The sequence below is a fragment of the Ictalurus punctatus genome, chromosome 14, assembly GCF_001660625.3.
Source record: "Ictalurus punctatus breed USDA103 chromosome 14, Coco_2.0, whole genome shotgun sequence".
Classification (NCBI taxonomy): Eukaryota; Metazoa; Chordata; class Actinopteri; order Siluriformes; family Ictaluridae; genus Ictalurus; species Ictalurus punctatus.
Window position 1 is genome coordinate 26,940,857 of NC_030429.2, and position 21,729 is coordinate 26,962,585.

General features: G+C 39.9%; 2 protein-coding genes across 2 annotated transcripts in view; one reads left to right on the forward strand and one right to left on the reverse strand.

The window, feature by feature from the left end:
* Positions 1-13,581: 13,581 nt before the first annotated feature.
* Positions 13,582-16,949, reverse strand: rps18 (ribosomal protein S18). The gene is given in 6 exon segments (NM_001200152.1): positions 13,582-13,699; positions 13,810-13,901; positions 14,935-15,036; positions 15,120-15,206; positions 15,286-15,384; positions 16,935-16,949. Coding segments are annotated over 6 exon segments (459 nt in total). The 5' UTR covers positions 16,938-16,949; the 3' UTR covers positions 13,582-13,623.
* A 466-nt stretch (positions 16,950-17,415) lies between these two features.
* The window catches only part of vps52 (VPS52 subunit of GARP complex), a 10,012-nt gene continuing 5,698 nt past the window's right edge, over positions 17,416-21,729 (forward strand). Inside the window, exons 1-7 of the mRNA XM_053685829.1 lie at positions 17,416-17,673; positions 18,760-18,844; positions 18,967-19,019; positions 19,145-19,220; positions 20,133-20,200; positions 20,491-20,666; positions 21,012-21,162. Of these exons, the coding sequence (XP_053541804.1) occupies positions 17,581-17,673; positions 18,760-18,844; positions 18,967-19,019; positions 19,145-19,220; positions 20,133-20,200; positions 20,491-20,666; positions 21,012-21,162 (702 nt within the window). The 5' untranslated portion in view covers positions 17,416-17,580. The remainder of the gene's footprint in view (positions 17,674-18,759; positions 18,845-18,966; positions 19,020-19,144; positions 19,221-20,132; positions 20,201-20,490; positions 20,667-21,011; positions 21,163-21,729) is intronic.

The following is a 21,729-nucleotide window of genomic DNA, read 5'->3' on the forward strand; positions in this document are numbered from 1 at the left end:
GCAAGTCAAGAGCGAGTCTTTTGAAACCAAAAAGTTCTGTATCACACAGAAAAAGGACAGAAAATATGTTTCATTACATCACTAAAAGGATCAGTAAGAGTTTAGTAAAATACTGAGTTGGTGTGATACTGTCGACATGACGAAGTTAATTATTTTCCTGTAACAGCACGTCCCCACGTGTTTTATTCCTCTTACACTGCAGCAATTTACCAACAATTTGCCTTCTTTCTTTTTTCACAGGTACAGTACTGCGTAAAAGTCTTATGCACCCTATTTTTTAGTATAAATTTTGTTATAGATGTTTATTTTATGACTTCAGCATTGTCAAGTCTGTACAAAAACATTTTATGTTACAAAAAAACTAATTTAGTATGTCAGTGAAGTAGGAAACATTACAAAAACAGAGCAGTTTCCAGACAAAAACACATAATGAAGACTGCTGGGGTTTGTTACAAAAAAAGAAGTGAGTGAGAGTCAAAGTCTCCAGAAGAACTGGGACAGATTCTCCAAGATGCTCAGTGAAACTTACAGATCATTTCCTTATAAAACTGTACAGAGTGCACCTGAGCCCACTGACGCAGTTTAAAATTAAAGGGTCGTCACACCAGATATTGACTTAGTTTAGTTTATTACTGTTTTCTGTTTGTAAATATACACACAACCAGTTTGTGGACACTCGACTGAAATGTTTCTCATGATGTTAAAAAGCTTTTGATCTGAAGGTGTGTGATTAAATGTGTGAAATCTGTGTCGTAGACAAAAATATAACCGTGCCGACGTGTTCGTTTCTTTCATTAGAAAACTAACATTTTATTTACAAAAAAATATTTTTTTAAATGGATGACTCGGAGCGAAACATTCCAAAAAGCACACCAATAAGTGTCCAGCGTATGTGGGAACTCCATTAATACTTTAATTAATAAAAAATCGGTTGGAAAAATGCCAAGAATACATTTCCGTCTACTTTGAAGATTCTAAAATACTCAGTTCTTGTGATTTATTCTGTATTATAATTCCAATAGTTCAGTTTGTGTTGTTCTAGAGTTTTGATGACTTTATTATTATTCTAAAATGTGGAGAGAGAAAAAATAGAGAAAGAGTGTTTCTAAACTTTTGACCGGTAGTGTATATTTTTATGTAGAAAAATTTAAATTCTTTATTTCTGAAGGTATCTCTGGACGTTTGGACATAGTGTAGGTTTATAGTTAATGCTGTCGAATGTCTGTGAAACATCTGTGTTAGTTCCTGTTCTCACTTATGTTACAGCAGCTATAAACCGTCGTTCCCTCACCAGCCCCTCTCTCTTTATTCTCTCTCTTGAATTTAATAAGACAAAAAAAATCCCCACAGTTTTTCATGTTACAGAGAAACTGCAAAGAAGTGTAAACTCCTCTGTCCTGAAGATGTCGAAAAAGTAATGTTACAGTTTCACCTCTGACACTGGAGACTCCTTCCATCTAAATTCCATCTTCCATCTGTTAAATAAACATCTCCTTACAGAAAACGTCTTCACCATATCGACGATTACATGCTTTTAGTCCGTCGTGAAGCGTCCACTCTGTGAACGAACTGTTACTATAGAAACGATAACGTATTAGAACGAGCGAATCAACATGGCACAATCCATGGATAAGATGTTGTGCTCCAGGATCTTTAAAGTTTTGTCAGGAACCTGAAGCGGATTTTCAGGTGTTCAGATCAGAGAGCATGTCCTGTCTATTCAGGTTGCCCTCGAATGACGATGAGACCCGAATGTGATCTGCATGAGTGACCGAATGTTCCAAGGGCACTGTCAAAAGGCATTATTTTTTACTTTAAATGTAATCAGCTATAATGAGGATGCAGATAAGAAGCTCCCTACATGCAGCATGTAAACTCAACACGGTCACAGTCTCCAGAACCAAGATGAAAAGTAGGAACTGTGTTGATAAAAGCACCTTAAAAACCTTGATTTAATGCATTGGCTTGTTTTATATTAGATATTAAACAACAGCTGACGAAAGAAGTGGTGCAGATTGAGATGTCAGATCAGAGCCTGCTCATGGAATCGCTCTGATTTATTTTATTTATTTATTCAGCAGATTAGCCAATCAGACGTGACGTTGGTGGAGGTTTATGATGCTCCAGATTTGACTGTTGTATCTTGAGAGACAGAATGTGTTGTTGGGACTAAAGCTGCTGTGTTGTCTGTAATCCTGTTAGTCATACTTGTACCATAGCGATCACGCTGAGCGTCTCTGTGCCGTGTTCAACAAATATATCACTCACTTCTTTAAACACAATAAAGTCTAAAGTCTAGAAACAGAGCAGTGGGAGCAGGTGAAGTTCAGTGTGTGTGTTGGACTGGTCATCTATATTCTTGATTATAGCTAATCACCCAATGTATGTATGTCTCTGGGATTTTTGTTGTTGTTTTTTAACCATTATCTAATTAACTCTGTTCTCTGTATTAACAGTGGGGGAAATTAGTGTCGGACGCGTCAACATTTTCTTCAGTAAATATATTTCCAATGAGGCTATTCACATGAAATTTTCACCAGACATCAGTATTAACTCGAGAAATCCGGAAATATAAAGAATTCACAACATTAAAGTCCATAAATAAAGTTCTGTGTAATAAAGTGGAATGACACGGGGGAAAAGCATTGAACATGCTCCATTCATCGTTCCTTCAATACTTATTTCTCCCACTGTATTTCCCCATTTGTATATATATATATATATATTGTCATGAAATAATATACAGATTACCTCATCTGTCTTCTCTTCATCTCAGAGCTGAAGTGCTATACATCAAATAGAGTGGTATACGAAATAAAACAGCATCCGTGATATAAAACAAAAATAAAACAGTAAGATAACATAAAATGAAATTTAAAAAAGAAAAACATCCAGGAAATCAAAGTGTACCGGTATATAATTTCTTGTTGGAAAAAAAATATTGAGTGGTCACAAACAACATCCTTTTTTTTCTATTTTGTATTATTTATTGATCTTTCACTGGAAAATCGTCTGGTTCTGAATTTCAGCTAAAAAGCCGCTTCACACTTTTTGTGTGAGTAACACTTTTTCAACACACGTTGGATCTGTAAAATGTGGTAATTAATACAAACATATGAAATGTACTGTCTGAAAAAGCGTCTAGTGGTTTAAAAATGAATAGGAGGTCATCGACCTTACATGTTCATCCGCACGGTTGATCTTTATTTGTTTTTTATACTTAACCTTTACTGTTTCCACTGTTCATTTGGGAGTAAGTCACTGCTGTTTTATACAGTGAGTAAGTTTCATTTCTTTTATACATCCAGAGGGACACTTTTTCAGCAGAAGCAGAAGAATTCCCATCATTCACATAAACAGACAACTTTTTAGCTAAAGTAAAGCTGATTTTATCTATATGAACGTGATGAATACACTCCACTCCAACACACACACACACACACACACACACACACACACACACAGCCACACACACACGCACACACACACACACACACACACACACACACACACACACACACAGCCACACACACACGCACACACAGCCACACACACACACAGGCACACACACACACACACACAGCCACACACACACGCACACCCACACACAGTCACACACACACCCACACACACAGCCACACACACACACACACACACAGAGCCACACACACACACACACACACACACACACACACACACACACACACACACACACTCACAAACACACACACACACACACACACACACACACACACACACACACACACACACACATGAAAATTTTGGGGAATTGCTCAATAGGCGCATTTGTGTGGACATTGACCGGAGTCAATTGCCTGTCAAATTCTACGCGCGATTAGGCAGTGGTGTCCACAGCGAGGATAATGTGAGGAGCCTCCCATAGAGCCTATTCCTCTCCCACACACACACACACACACACACACACACACACACACACACACCTCTTTCATCTCCGCACACAGTTCAATGTTAATGTCCAGCAGTGTCCAGCCTGACGGGGTCCCGCCCTCTTTTCTCACCCACATCTCCTCTTGTGCTGGCCAGCTGGCTGTGACCTTTGACCTCTTCGCCCTCACTCGTGACCCCTGCACCCGTTCCCACGCCACGCCCTTTTGTCCGGACTGTGCCATGGCAACGCCTCCACCGCTGCTGCCACGGTAACAGATGGACAGGGCCCTGGAAATAACTCTGTCCAAACCTGTAGTAGCGGACGATCTGCCCTAGACCCCCTCAATAACACACACACACACACACACACACATACACACACACTCATTCCAACACTAGGCTTCAGGTCATGTGATCTGATGAAGTCATTATCACGGCTAATCTAATTCACCTTGACATGAACACCATAAACGTACAGATGATGGATGTTATTTGGATCTCTCGCCACCATCACCCGCTTTCATTCTATCAGTTCATCAAAAACGAACAGATTTTATATCAGATTTATTAGATTTATCCATAAACACATCATTATTACTGACTCCTTTCTCCTGAAAACTGCAGAGATGATGAGAGTACTTGAATCTGATTAAGGAATATGCTTAAACATACTGTATATCACGGGTTAGTCTTTAAAAGATGAGATTTAACACTGTGGTTTAGGAATGTTGTTATGAGTATCCATCCATCCATTTTCTGTACCGCTTATTCTACGCAGGGTCGTGTAGAGTCCCCTGGAGCCTATCCCAGGGGACTCGGGGCATGAGGCGGGGGACACCCTGGACGGGGTGCCAACCCATCATAGGGTACAATCACACACACACATTCACGTGCTATGGACAATTTGGAAATGCCACTGACGGACTGACGGAGGAAACCGGAGTGGAACCCTCAACCCCGAAGTTGCGTGGCTGGAGCGCTAGCCGCTAATCTACCGCGCCCCTCAAAATGATACGTATGTTATATTAATTTATACCACAGCTCTGTTGAAAGCTCAAATCTGAACCTGTTGATTCATTTTCTATAACAGCAGCTCTCACAGCTGCAAATCACAGGTTTCTATCAATGCGCTCGTTCTAATACGTTTTCGTTTCTATAGCAACAGCTCGTTCACAGGGACTTGTACGGCAGACGCGCCGCATAAAAAAATGAACGTGTGGAATCATTGACATGGTGGAGAAGTTTTCCCTTAGGAGACGTTTATTTAATATTTATGGAAGGAGTCTCCAGTGTCAGAAGTAAAACTTTAAGATTTCTGAGGAGTTTATGCTACCTTGCAGTTTCTCGTTAACATGATGTGTTTTTTGCCTTATTAACTTCAAGTGAGAGAATAAAGCGAGAGAATAAAGCGAGAGAATAAACAGAGAGAATAAAGCGAGAGAATAAAGTGAGAGAATAAAAGAGAAGCTGGTGAGGGAATGACTGTTTATAGCTGCTATAGTGTAAGTGAGAACAGGGACTGATGTGTTTCATGGACATTTCACAACATTAATTGTAACTAGAAATGAAAAAAGAATGAAAGATTTTTTTCCTTTAATAAATTAAATGTTTTTTGGAAAATTGCTTTGCTCTGCGAGGAATAAAACACTTCAGGTCATGCTGTTTTTGTTAAATAATCATCTTCATGGTAGTAACAGTAACTCCACTTCATAATCATCACTATCTCCCATAACTCTATGGAATAATGCAGCAGACGTCTGGTGATGAGTTTTAGCCCAGAATCCAAATGCAGATAAAACCCTTGAGTATCTGATTATAGACAGAAATACACCATAATAACATAATTAAGCCTTCATGTGCCTAAACCATATTTGTCCCGAAATCAGCTGCTCTCTAAAAATTCCGAATAAATAAGGTCAAAATTTTGACTTGACTCAGTGATGATTTATATTTTTTCAACTCATAACCATGTCGGATTTCTTTTATCAGTGTATGAACACACTCATTTATCATTCAGTACCCTCTTTACCCTGCAGTAAAAACTCTCTCTCTCTCTCTCTCTCACACACACACACACACACACACACACACACACACACTCAGTGTTTGTTAAACAGCCGAATACCTCTTCCTAACACAGAGTTTGAGTACAGCTCCATAAAAAAGCTCCTGAAGAACAGATTGGCTGTAGATGTAGTCCTGCTGAGCCGAGCGAAGTGTGTGCGTGTGTTTACTTGTTTATTCACTGTAAGGGTCAAAGGTCAGCCTGGCTCTCTACAGGGAGAGGAAGTGCGTTTGGACGGCACGAGCGCCCGACTTCACAGCCATAAAATTTGAGTGTGTGTGCAGTAATGAAAGACGTGTGTTTGTCCTGCACTCCATAAACATTAAAGAAACTTTAACGCCTCCTTACAGAACATCAACGATCACACACACACACACACACACACACACACACACACACACTATAGAAACCATAATGTTTTAGAGCGAGTGCATTAATATAAACCTACGCTACTGTCAGAGCTGCTGTTATAGAGAATTAATCAACACCTTCTGACCAATCAGAACCCAGAACTCAGCAGCGATGTGGAGCGATATTTATCATATTTAATAAACCCCCTGGTGGAAATGTGCTGTTCTGATAAATTACTTATGAACTTATGAATAATGATCCTTCTTATCAAGTCCACTGTAAACCATGTTCTAGCAGTTTCCGTCACGCTGCCGCACTTGTACTCCGTCGTGTTTATCAGCACCTTCTCTAAAAACCAGGAAGTTCACTGAAGCACTATCATGGCCACCTCTTATTTCATCCATTAATCAGATCACTAGAGTTCCACAAAACTGCTAATGTGTCTTCAGAGCTTATCCGGTGATAGCTAAAGTTCTTTTACTAAGAAAATGAATGTTTGACATTGAGAACGGTTTGCAAACCTGACCAGCGAGTGACCAGCGAGTCTAATCTCTCAGACAGTGCCACTTGGTCAGTTTTCTTCTCGATCGGTCCGTTCTGCATCTGCATCCCTCTGTCCCTCTCATCCCCCCCTCCTCCTCCATCCCCCCTCCTCTCTCACCGCATTGTGTCCGGGGAGATTTTCTCCATTGAGGTCCAGTCTCTTAGGAAACCCCAGTCCTGCATGAAATAAGAAAGAGAGAGAGAGAGAGAGATGGGGGAGTGAAAAGAGGGGAGAGGAAAAGTAGGGGACAGAGGGAGAAAGCGTCAGTAAGGGTTGAGCTCGGACAGAGAGAGGACACGGAAAGAGCAGAGCGGAAAATAAAGTCCAACAGAAGAACGCTGAGAAGAAGAATCGAGAATCAATGGAAGGAAAAAAAAAGAAGAAAAAGAAGAAAAAGAAGAAGAAGAAGAAGAGGGAGAAATCAACAACAAGAAGTGTGAATCTGAGGCAGGGATTTGAACACAACTTTTTATTTCTTCTGTCTTTAACTTCCTTCCTTTTTTTTTTTTTTCTTCTCCCAACAGGCCTTCGATTGAATATTTATTTTGAAATGCTTTGACGAGTCTTTACAGCTTTCCGATGTCGCGTTTCAGCTCTTTGTGTCGAGCGAAGGCGTTTTGCGTGGACCGGCTCTATTGTGCGACGGCAGCTGTGGGTGTCAGGACAGAGGCCTACTGCTCAAAAGGAGGGAACACACACACACTCGCATACACACCCAACCCAGCACTCACCTAATCAGCATGCATTTCATTGGTTAAGCGGTAACACTGAGATCAGACAAGAGTCCGATTAGATGTGTTTCATGTTGATAGTCGGTCGATATTGTAGTAACTTTAGAATCTCGCTATTGTAAAACCAAAAAAAAAAACCTCTGTGGTGTTCCGGGTGCAGATGTTGGTCTCGCGCGTGGAACCTTCAGCGGTGCATCTTTAGTATCTTTAGAGGTACATTAGAGGGCGGAGAAGATGAAGTGTAACACGATTTAAACACGGTTTAAACTTGTTAACAGTTTTAATTCAGCTGAAAGTTTTCTGAATGTTACAGGACTCTCAATCTGTTGAGGTTTTTGAGAACCTTTGTGTAACATTTATAAACATTAATACAACGTTTCTGTTACAAGTTTTTATTTTTATTTTTTTAGTTTTAGCGAACATTAACTCGAAAAGTGTCCATAACGCCAACTGTGTGAGAAGTTACTGTTTTTTTTTGTTGTTGTTTTACTTTTAGAGTTTTGACTTTATTAGAACATGTGAAGTACATTAGCTGAACTTTTTGATATCATTCTCTTATTAAAATATATATATTAGCTCCAGTATTGTATAAGGATGGGCATTTCAACCATTTTTTTTATTTTGTAAAAAGTTACATTTTTAATAGCGGTCAGATATTTTGACAGAATATTTGATATTATTATGTTATACAGGCCTCGATGTCGCTGTTTCAAACTAACCTGATCATGCATGCAGCGTGTTTCTAAACCCTTCAGTAAACACGTCTATAACACATAAAACCAACAAATACAACACCTGTGTTACTGTGTGGATAATATACTGAGGATAAACATGAGCAATGTACAATAGACTAAAAACTAGCTTAAAACTAGCTTACTACCGCACGATACCTGAGAAATTACCTTTATAATGTAGATTAAAACAGTTTACCTATGTAAAATACATTTTAAAAAACTAGCTTAACAAAGTATAACAGCCCACAGACTAGCTTAGCTATGTAAATGAGACTTAAAAACTAGTTTTTTAAATATATATTTTTTTTTACTTTTAAACGATCTTTAAAATAGATTAATAATGCAAAATACACCCCTAAAAACTAGCTTAACTATATAAAAGATACAAAATGATTAGCTTTAAAAACTAGCATAACAATGTAAAAGAGACAGAAAACTGAAGCAACATACAGGCTGCAGTGTGCGTTAGATCTGATCTGATTTAATGTACACCGTTAAAGCTTCAAAGCCACTGTATGTTTGAGGAAAAAAATGACCTGTAAAGTTTAGATTTCTGACAGGAGAGTGTTATTATAGATCTGATTTCTGTCCATTTTAGCTTGAATATAAGCTTTCGTTTGCTCTTACGCAGTTTTCGACGTGGATTTGTTAGTTTAATCTTTTCCCTTTTCCTTTTTAGATGGACTTTATTGACTTGTTAAATGTTTTAGTTTCAGTTTCAGTTTTAGTAATTGTAGCTCTGTGAACTAAAAGCATTAGAAACCAGGTTGTGTGTTTCCCCAGGAGCTGTATTTCTCAGTTTATAGTCTCTTTACCTTTAGTTTATTTACTGTTAAAGAACTTTAGTTTTTGTGTGTTTGTGTATGTTTAATTGTTTAGAAAGGAACGAATAATGACAGCATGTTGTGTTTCTGTCAAATTTTAAAACAGCACACTCTCCATATATCGCTCCTCTCTTCTTTCCTTTTTACATTCCTCTCCACTTTCCCTTCATCTTCATTCGGTTTATTAGATCATGTGATAGTACGACAAGTGGATGAGAGAGAGAGAGAGAGAGAGAGAGAGAGAGAGAGAGAGAAAGTTGCATGTTGGTCCTGTTTGTGTGTGTGTGTGTGTGTGTGTTTTGATCTTTAAAGCTGTGTGGTGTTGTGTAGTGCTATTATATGTGGATAAGTGTGTGTGTGCAGTGATCCCAACACCACTGATCATTGTGTGTGTGTGTGTGTGTGTGTGTGTGTGTGTTATAGAGAGGGTCAGAGTACAGCCTTTGCTTTAGATGACTCAGGAGTGAAATGTGAATTCCGTGTTAGGATTTTAAATGATAAAACAGTATGTCAGGTGTTTATTCAGAAGAATCTTTCAGGTAAACATGTCCTGGAAGAAGCAGGTGTTGTGCAGAGGACAGGAAGACTTTTTACACAGCAGCAGCAGCAGCAGCAGCAGCATCAACGGTTTTACACAATAACTGTGTCAGTCGCTTGTTAATTGGCCAACGGTCAACTAGACTCCGCCCCTCACATCAGTAATGAATAATAGATCAAGTCTGTGTATGTTGCTTTCATTTGTTTTTCCATTTCAGATGTTTGTTTTCATCATGTCAGATTCAGTGAAGGATCTTGATGGACCCGGATGTGTGTCAGTGATTATTCAGTAAGATATTTATATAGATATATATATTCAGAGCCTGATGTCCTGCTAATATGCAAAAACATCACATATGTGATAGTGAAGGGGGACGACATGACGGCTGCAAATTGAGAATATTGTAGTCAGGTGAAATGTATTTCTGCACATATATTTATCAAATCATTTACAAAAACAGAATAAGTCCACATCGTAACCAGAAGCTAGTCTGTAGAATAGATGACTGTACTCCCAGCTTGACTCTGCTCGCGCTGAAATGTTCTGAGGTGTAAATTTTTCACATTTAGATTCATGAATGTTTGATTTCTGTACTTTAAAAAAGTCAGTTTTAAATTTCGCAAAAATAATTTTAGGGAAAAACATGTTCACTTCCTATTTTAGTGTGTGACAAGGAAAAAAACCTAATAATAATAATAAATAATACTTTTTAAGTAACAACTGATAAGTTATTTCCCCATTTTCATTTTGAAAAGAAAAATGAATAAAGACAAGATAAGAATACTGATGTATATTTTACATATTTAAAAAAAAACATAAATCTGTTAATGACAGTGCTCTTTGTTACAAAGTTTCATTTCTTGATTTTTTTATCCTTTATTCTTTTGTTTCTTCTCCTCTTCATCTTCTCTGCCCTCTGCTAATCTCCTCTCCTTTTCCTCGTCACATCTCTTTTGTTATGAGGCGGAACTTATTTACTCTTCTCCTCCTCTACTGTCTCTCATCTTCTTCTTCTGTCTTCCTCTTTCACGCCATTTTCCACTCTTCTTTTCCACTCCTCGTCTCCCCAGTCCTCAGGGCTCTGCTGGTCCGGAGCTGATTGTCCAAACGCAATTCTTGTCCCCATGTAAAATCAGGAGTTGTGGATGGACATCACGCCTCTGACCGGCCTTAACCCCAACTCGTTCACCTCAGAGAGAGAAAGAGAGAGAGAGAGAGAGAGAGAGAGAGAGAGAGAGAGAGAGAGAGAGAGAGAGAGAGAGAGAGAGATTGATTGATTGTGGTTTGCATTTCTTGCTTTCAGAGCGTTCATCCTTTCTAAACACTACAAGCAAGAATGTGTGTGTGCTGGCTGAGGCTCACAGGGGATCGCACAAAACCAAAGAATAAGGAAAAGGACAGCAAATAAAAAGAACAAAGACTGGGATCACAGAGAGTAAGGGAGAGAGACAGACAGAAAAAGGAAGAATATTTGATCTTCAACAAAACTGGTGATAAACATGAATAAAAGCAGGAGAAACAGGGAGAAAAAAGAGACAGAGAGAGACAGAGAGAGAATCAGTATGCTAATGGTTTAGCTGAACACACAACAGACCCACTGACCACACTAATCACTACTACCACACACACACACACACACACACACACACAAGTTAATCCCTTTGCTCTCACAACGCACACACACTGACACACACGTGTCTCAACCCCTTACACCCCGACCCCATTTAGTATTTTATTATATATTTAATATTTATTTAGTTTTTCACATTTAGATTTTTTTTTCACTTTTAATAATATATGATTATGTTGAACATGAAACAATGTATTCATTTGTATTTGAATTTTTACACTGAATTTTTTTTCACAAATCTTCATATTGTTTGTATTGTTGTTTTCCCTGTATGCTGATGTAGAAAGATTTACTGTTATACTTTCTCAGAAATATCCTGAATGTCACAAATGAGATATAATAATAATAATAATAATAATAATAATAAGCACAGTAATAAAGATATAATAATAAAGCGTGAGATGGTGTGTTGTCTTTACTCTACATACACTATAATGTACCCAGAACAGTAGATTTCTCCTCTCCCAGACCGGTACGTTTCCTCCGTGACTGGACTGGGTAAGATATTTAAATAATAAAAATGTAAATAAATAAAATTAAATGAAAATGGGTGAAATGTATAAGCAGACAGGCATTAGCTAGCCGTGCAGCTAACAGTGCATGAATGAAAAGCAGCGTAGACATAAAGTGTAATCGAATATCAGATAAGAAGAAAATAAAGAAATCAGAAAGCAATCAGAAATCAGAATTTGAGTCAGAAAGCCACCATTTTGAAAAGGCACCAACTACAACCCATTTTCCTCCCTGCGCATACAGCACAGTGATCTTCACAAGCAGTGTCTACTAACATTCCTGTAGAGTACATTTGAAAACCTGGATAGCAGTTTGGTTGGTTCCTGAGGAGCAGCTCTTTATCAGTGTGGTTGGAGGAACAGATTATGTAAGGTATGGAGTCCGATACACAAACCGTGATAATTTACCATGTCATTTCTTTACGCTTGCTCTAAATTATGCTCTATCAGTCCGTTCTAAATGTACAGAAACAGAATTACTGCACTCATTCAAGAACTTGTCCTACCTTCATGGGTAATGATCTGGAAAACAGACACGGGTACTAAACCAGCGTAGTGATGGTTCTGGATTTGGATTAGTAACCATACAGTGCTGTCCAATAGAAAGGTGGTTTCAGTCCACATTAATACTGCTATTCAATTTCACACTTATTTTTCACACTTGGGGTTTTTCCCTGGTCATGGGGGCAATTGAGTACTGAGTTTGACGTGATTGGCGAAAGGTGAACACTATTATATTTAAAAAAAAAAAAAAAAAAAAAAAGATATCTTTGGGTTGGAACAAAAGTAAACCACTCAGACCAGTCCAGAACTAGCATTAAAACTACTGTAGGATGATAAACAGCATGGCATTATGATCACTGTACAACACACTTCTTATTCCTACAGAACGCAGTGGTTATAGTGACCACCAGAGGTCATTACTGTATAGTTATGTGCACCTTCCAAATGGCCTGTGCACATCTAGAATTAACCTGCACCCTGGGTGATCTGATCACGTGGGCAGCAGCAAATATGGGTGTGAACGGGGACAAATGTATCTCGAAGACAGACTGCGAGTCGATCACTCAAACCACATTCAGAGGTAGTCTGGGACATTTGTAACATGAACATAAACACATCCCAGTCAGCAACAAAAGAACGCCAAAGCACCCGTTACCCTACTTGGAAAATTTATCATCACTCTCCAACGCTAGCATCAACGGATAACACCACTACTATAACCTCTCAAATGAAAGCAACTGCTTTTCATAGCTTCATTCAGATGTCTCATTAGCAGACTACAAGGTTAAAACAGTCTGTACTCATATGATACATGATTTGTCCGGGAAATAAGTGCAGGTGTAATAAACACATAGGACGGCCTTTCTCCAGTGGAAATTCGGTATGAGATCCGTTCACAAGAGGTCACTGGAAATGCATTCATGATGCCAGGTGTGAACAGCTGTGTCTCGACTGTACACTCGTGATCAGAACATATTGTACCAGATGCGAGTAGATCAGAAGATAAGCATTTGAAAGGTTCAGACGGGCCATAGTACAGGGTCACCAGTGGAAAAGGATGCTGCATCTCTCAAAAACAAGAAAACACAAAGCAATCTGACAAATCTGAGTCTCAGCCCTGTGTTATTTTACTTTTCTGATGTACTGAATGATATTTGCCAGTTTATTATCACAATAACCAGAACATTAAATAATGAACACACACAAGACCAACAAACCAAGACAGAGAGCACGGAGTTTATGAACGGTGGTTTTATTGACATCGGGGAGCAGGGAGAGCGTTTACTTCTTCTTGGACACACCGACGGTACGACCACGACGGCCGGTGGTCTTAGTGTGCTGACCACGCACACGCAGACTGGGGAGAGGGAGAAAAGGAAATCAGTACATCAATCCATCCCGAAGAACCTGGAACACTGAGCATTTTACAGTTTCTAACACTGAAACAATAATAAAACAGATTCTCACCCCCAGAAGTGCCTGAGACCACGGTGAGCCCTGATCTTCTTCAGTCTCTCCAGATCTTCTCTCAGCTTGTTATCCAGACCGTTGGCCAGAACCTGGAACACAACGCACACATTTAAGTCTTAATATAAATCCAGACTCACACCTATTAAACAACACACACAGAACAAAAAACATACATGCTAGATATTTAAAATATGTTGGTACCTAACCAATTAGTTCTCATCACCCTGTTTATAATAGAGTGGTTACAAGCCTAATCCAGTGATAGATGAGGACACTAGCTAAGTTTCCATTCACATGCTGGATGGAAACATCAGATGCGAATACGTTCTCCAAAATTCGCATAAATAAATACTTGCGCTCAAATGATGCAGTTTTATGCGATAAGACGAAAGCACACAAGTACAATGGAAACACTTAAAGTATAAATTTCTCAATGTGCATAAAAAAATAAATAATCATGTGACTGGATAATTGTCTGATGTGATTGGATATTCAGCACACATGGCAGACTTGTACAGCGTTTTTCTGAGGGAACTGGGGAGTGGTGGGTCTCATAACCGGACTAACCAGAGAACCGACCCCACTGCACACAGCTCTCATCCTGAAATGCCCGAGCCAAAGCGAGTCATCGCAATAATTTGGTATAATCACCTCCCAGAGCTGTCTCGCACCATTCCCTTCCCAAATATCAAACGTCTGCCTCCAACCTCAAGATAACGAGGTGAGGTTTCTGAAGTCCAATTCATTTATTATACTGGAACAAAGACCCACAATGGCTTCCCCAGCTTTCAACAATTCCACTTGTAATGATATTTTGTTTGCGCACGTTTCTTCAGAAGAGACGAGTTTGTTCTCTTGAATGAGATTGAAACAGTGTTCGATTCGCAAATAGCTTATGCGACATTCCAATTTTTCACACAAGTTAAACTGGGATATAAACCGAGCCAACGATGCCCCCTTCTACAAGCACCAACAACTAAACTACTTACCAGAAAAACTATTTATATACACGCTGTACATTTTCTTTCCGTATAACCAGATCCTGATACAAGATCAGACCCACGCATAGAAAAGTGTCATTAAATCCCAGATGTTCATCACAGGACACGTCTCATCTCGTACCTGGCTGTATTTGCCATCCTTAACGTCCTTCTGCCTGTTGAGGAACCAATCTGGGATTTTGTACTGGCGAGGATTCTGCATGATCGTCACGACCCTTTCGACCTGCGGAGAAATAAACGGTTAATTACTTTACACGACCTCGCACTGGACAGAGGTAACACTAATTACGCGTTGTGATGTCATACCTCATCCTCAGTGAGTTCTCCAGCTCTCTTGCTGAGGTCGATGTCGGCCTTCCTCAGGACAACATGGGCGTATCGTCTACCAACCCCCTGCGCACACACACCCTTCAGCGTCATCAAGGACTCACTTAAACACGACCATTAATCAGAATCGAGTGTCTCGGCTCACCTTGATGGCGGTGATGGCGAAGGCGATCTTCCTCCTGCCGTCAATGTTCGTGTTGAGAACACGAAGGATGTGCTGGAACTTCTCCGGAATGACGAGAGACTGCGAAGGAAACGTACAGGTAACATTGGTTGAACACTCCGTATTTGGTAACGTTTGACGATAAAAGAAAGTTTGATCTCCCAAAAACAAGTCTGTTAATCAACATTACTGGAGGACATCCTACACTCTGCTAGCTGTACAGTCAAATCAGAGCTCTTCCCGATGATCACATGACTAGAACATATAGTCAGTAGCCTGCACCAGTGTTAGGAACTCAAGTTGCGGCATCCCAATTCACCCATTATCTGTCCTAAACAGTATCCAAGATTAAAATTAGCGTGTCCCGACTTGCAGGTTGTTGAAACAGGTATCCCAAGAGTCTACTATTTCTGGTAGATTTTCTAAGCGTGGATATCCGTGGACACTTCCAGCCCAAAATATTACTTTTGTGACAGTTCACTTCGCCAAATTCACCCTGAAAACATGGCGGACGAGTGCAGCGTCGGTGACGCATCTTCAGTGTTCAAGTATAAAGAACTTAAACGTTAACAAAGTGTTTACAGAGTTTGTTTATGACCACAACGCTCTCTTCCATTACGTGTATGTTTGTTAGTATCTCCCAGTACCTACATACGCTTTACTATAAACTCAGACTATGTACTTTTATCCATTAAAAAAAACAAAAACACTTTTAGTGCATAGTGTAGTGTAGCGGGTGAATTGGGACGCAACAAGTATCTTAACTAAACCCCCAAATAATCGTCGCTTCTCTGACATGTCTACAATTTTACAGGTTTCAGCAGGAGATAACAGAACGAGGAAAAGACCGAGAGCTTTCCTGTAGTGTCTTTATACTTTCTCAAATGAGCAAAAACATATTCCCTCCAAACACAAGATATTACCTAAGATTTATTTCTACTGCTCATTTTTACAGTGAAACACAGCGCATTTCTTCTGAACGTAAGATATGCATTTCTGAAACATGACAGATTCAGAAAAGTCCCAAATTACACTCCAGTAAAGAATTAAAGTATAATTACATTAAAACACCTTGACATGAGAAACTAACCCCACCTGAATAGGGCTTAATACACTTTCATATAGCTGGAGTCTTTATAGACCAGTTTACTCAGTGGTGAAGAGTTAAAAGTGAGGTATTTTGAGCTAAAACAGAGCTTCAGTATGAATATTTCAGTATTTCTTTACAGAGTGAACAGTGCACATTGTAGTTATTTATGATGACCAACATTAACTGTAAGCCAACAACACTAGCCCAGCAACATTTATCCATTTATTTATACATATCTATTTTCTTATCACATACAATAAGTCAACAATTCAAGCTTTTTAATAAGTTACACTGAGTACACAGCTTCCCTTTATTACACTCCTGTTATATAGAACAGCTCTGAGCTCCGCCATAGCTGCAACCTCTTCACATCACTTTTAACCAGATCATCTCCCATCATTACTATCAAATACACCACAATATCTAACCCACACGCCGTGCCCGTATCTAATATAACCTTCATGGTCATATATGAAGCACTGAAAAGGCGATGTTGGGCGATTTTTCCTAACAAAATCTCAAAGCTCAAGCTCGCACTCACCATCTTGGAAGCGAGTTCCGCGCGAAGAGGAAGTGGAGGAACTCTCGCGAGAGTATCACGCCGTTTTGTGCCGGAAGTGGGTCCGTCACGGGGAAAATGTCCGAACGAGCAATACATCTTAAAGCTGTTAATCAGTTAAAACTTCGAACGCTTCATCTTTGTTTCATTCGTTTAAATTATTATTTTTTAATTCCATAACTTGATTATGTATTGTAAGAAATAGTCGTGATGACGCTGTTGTTGTTAAACGCAATATGTACACACAATTGTTTGTTTGTTTTTTAAAGTGTTGTTATATTAGCAGACAAATAAATAAATAAATAATAATAGTTTTTTTTTCTTCTTCAAAATTTTAAAGATTATCCACAAAGTAGAGGGATTAATATTTTTAGAACCTGTAGTAGAGAAATCATACAAATATCTATAAACAACAGGGTTAAACTTTGATAACTATTACAATTTTTTTCTTCAGTTATAGTTAATATTTTGTGGTACGATTGATGCATCACTTACAGTATTTTAAACAGTTTAATTTAAATACTCGGTTGACGTTTTTATGAACGGACATTTGAACCACACGCTACGTTTCCACACGACCGGAAATGAAGAGGGACTTTTGTAGTTTTATTTTGTACTTCCGGCCACAATGGCGGATGATGTTGTCAGCACTGAGGCTCCTTCTGAAGGAAACACAGCTGTCGGCTCCACCACCAGCGCCATGGATTATTTACAGGACGAGGTATGAATGAAACGTATTCCAGAATAAATACATTTAAAAAATATTGTCTGTTTTTGGAGTCCTAGTGCTTTCACTGAGACTCAGTTGCTAGGTTACAGACAACTAGCTGATTAGCCTAGCACTCCTAAAATGTGGAAGTAGCACTTGTAAGGTGTTTATTAACGCTGTTTTTATATAATAGAATGTCTTGCGTGCTGGTGTGAGGTTTCAAATCACTGAGCACAGTGTAAATAAGTGTGTAAATGGACACAGTCTTAGTTGATTTAAGTTGACACACGGGCAGGGGTGCCAATACTTTAATAACCCTGAGATGTTTTGAATGCAGACTTGGTCCAGTGTTAGTCTGAGTCTAATTTAATGTTCCATCGCAGGTCTATAGGCTGCAGTGTAGCGTAATGACATGATGTCACTGTGGTATACCCCATGTAGTGAGCACCTGTACCTGAGACACGCAAGATATTACCAACGCACTAACAATGTTTTTGAAGAAGAATCATCTAGAAAGATCAGTAGTCAGTAACGTCGGGGATTGAGCCACTTAAGCTATTACAGTGTCTGAATAATTAAAAGTTCATTATGTGTTGAAAGGGTGTACGTGCGTTATTAATGCTAGTATATTATCGTTATATCAGTGACATAACGTGGACAATAGTATCGTTTATCGCAATTATTTCTGGAGCGATATATCGTCCAACAGAAGTAGTTATCGTGACGGAACTAGCTAGCGGTAAAGTGAAAGGAGACACGGAGCCGACGCTTTCTTAATTTTACCAGGTGACGTGTGACGCTGTGAAGAAGTAACAAATCCACACTGTTGTCTCGATCGATTCCTCTGTCCAGTCCTACAGAGGGTGTTGTGTGACGTTTCTTCAGTTCCTCGCTGCTCCTAACCTGCAGTTAATTCCTGCTCCTGTCATATAATGCGTATAGAGACGCTACGAAATAAAATAAAGGTTTGTAAGGATGTAGCAGAGATGGTTGGTGCAGGCAGGCCACACCCACAGGAGAGCCGCAGGTAGCCGTGATGGTTTTGTTAGTATCAGCGCAGCCTTTCTCTTCATCACACTGTGTGGTTTTTGTGAGCAGAAGTCTGACGCTGACGTCGTGGCCCCGCTGAACCTGGGGGATCTGGACCTGTCCTCGGACGAGTTCATTCTGGACGAGGTGGACAGTAAGTTCACTACAGACTTCTCACACACACACACACACACACACACACACACACACACACACACACACACACACTGTATATGACAGAGTGTGAGTTTAATGAGGTGTGTTTTTTCTCTTCAGTCCACATTCAGGCCAATCTGGAGGACGAGCTGGTGCAGGAAGCTCTCAGGACGGTGAGAGTACACTTTTCCCAAATCAACCCTTCACCATCAGAAACATTTCTAAAGCGTGTGTATTCCATCGCTCTCATCATATCAGTTAAAGCAGTGTTATACGTTTTTTTTTTCTTCTCCTTTAGGGTGTGGATCTGCGTCAGTACTCTAAGCAGGTGGAGGCGGAGCTACAGCGCATTGAACAGGCCTCGATCAAAGACTGTATCCTCGCCGATCAACGTCTCGGACCCTCAGTACTCATTGTTACACCACAGTGCTGATGAGTTCTGGATTCTGATTGGTTAGAAGGTGTTGATTAGTTTTCTATAACAGCAGCAGGTTTGTATTAATGCGTTCGTTCTGATACGTCAGCGTTTCTATAGCAACAGCTCGTTCACAGGGATTTTACAGTGTGCGCTGCACTTTTCTGTAAGGTGACGTGTATTTAAAATTTATGGAAGGAGTCTCCAGTGTCACAGGTAAAGCTGGAACTTAACGACTCTTTGCGTTTTTTTTCTCAGTAATGTGACGAGCTGCGTTTTTATTTTTTTGGTCTTATTCACATGAAGAGAGAGGATAAAGAGAGGGCTGGTGAGGGTATGGCTGTTTACAGCTGCTGTAATGAAGCGAGAACAGGGACTGACTTGTCTGACGGACATTAAATGTAATGAGAAATGGATAAATAGTACATTGTGTCGTCCTTTAATAAAAGATGTATTGTAGTTGTTGGTAAATCGCTGTGCTGTAGGAGGAGTAAAGCACTTGGGGGCATGCTGTTCTAGGAAAATAATCAACTGAGGTTGATGGTTTGTTTGTGTGCTGTTTGGTTTGATAGTTAAAAGAAACAAAAAAGCAGGAAACAAAACATTGGCTGAGTGGTGTGTAGGAAAGGGGGCGGGGCTTAAATAATTGGTCAGAAATACAGGAAAAGGGGGGGGAGGTAAAAAATTTAGTTTAATGTTTTAGTTTAAGGTAATTTACACAAAGCAAGAACCATGCTCACACAAGTTAGTCATGACGTGTGAAAGGGGCGCATTTACTTATTGCTTCTTCCTCTTTACTAATCTAAAAGTTTTCAAATAACTTCTAATAATAACAGCAGCAGCAGCAAGTCCTTGACTGGAGTGTGTACAGACATTAAGGAGAGTGAGAACATCGCATCACTGCACAACCAGATCACCGCCTGCGACTCCATACTGGAGGTGAGATCATGTGACCAAGGGCTTTGATCAGCCAATCACATCCTTCCAACTCCATCATGTGACATCACCGCTGTAGTTGTACCTGTAACTGCACCTTAACATCAGCGTAGAGAACCTGGGTAGCTGCTGAACTCTAATGTTAAGTCGCTTTGAGTCGGATGTGTGGCATGATGAAGCTGGCGATTGGCTGATCAAGTTTAATTTAAGCTCCGCCCATTTTGTCCTAGGGATCAGGAGGTGTCATAGTGTGAGTCTGTACATCAGTGTTGTGTGTGTGTGTGTGTGTGTAGAGGATGGAGGGCATGCTGAGCAGTTTCCAGGCGGACCTGTCGTCCATCAGCAGTGAGATTGAGACGCTGCAGCAGCAGTCGGTCAGTATGAGCGTGAGGCTGAAGAACAGACAGGCTGTACGCAGTCACCTCAGCCAACTGGTGGACGAGCTGCTCGTACCCGGCACCATGATCAGGTTCTCTCTCTCTCTCTCTCTCCCTCTCTCTCTCTCTCTCTCTCTCTCTCCCCCCCACTCTCTCTCTCACTCTCCCCCCCCCCCCCTCTCTCTCTCTCTGAGAGTCTGTTTACTCAGTCCATCATATCTGTTTGTATAAATATCTGTCTGCCTGTCTGTTTGACTACCCATCTCCCCCCCCCCCCCCACACTCTCTCTCTCACTCTCTACCCCCCTCCTCCCCCCTCCCTCACTCTCTCTCACTCCATGCCACGTCTCTTTCTCGCTCTCTCTCTCTCTCTCTCTCTCTCTCTCGCTCTCTCTCTCTCGCTCTCTCGCTCTCTCTCTCTCTCTCTCTCTCTGCAGTGTGATTCTGGAGAGCCCTGTGACGGAGCAGCAGTTCCTCGAGCAGCTTCATGAACTCAACAATAAGATTAACTTTGCCAAGGAGCTGAGTTTCAGAGAGACGCTCGCCTGTGCGGACATTCAGGACATCGTAGATCGCCTCAAGATCAAGGTCACACACACACACACACACACACTGGCAAATACATGTGTGTGATTGATGATGTCATCATGCCCCTCCTCCTCACAGTATTCACAGATCAGCAGCAGATGGAAATACACAAAATTTAGTTTTTCTCACATTGGTTTTTAAAATTTTTTTTTATCTCTTTTATGTTTTTAACTGATTTAATGTACTTTGATTATTATTTTAATTGATTTATATTACATTTGTTATCTCTTTTATTATGAAGTTGAAGTGGATTACTGTCACACGCAGATTAAAGAAAAAAGAGATTGACATTCAAAATAATAACACAACGTATGAAGATAAAAGTAAATAGATAAAGATTTTCACTGTAAACTGTTTGTTTGTGATACAAGAAACTTGCGGTATTTATCATTAATGTTTTTTAGGTAAGTAAGTAATTATTCCATGTAAGATAAAATATTTCCATAAATATGATTAATATAGAATATACCTTATTCTCAACAGCTACGTTTCCGTCCAAGTTTTATCTTATGTGCAAAAATTGGAATATCGTATAATACTTTTGCGAATGAAGCACCGCCTCTGCCT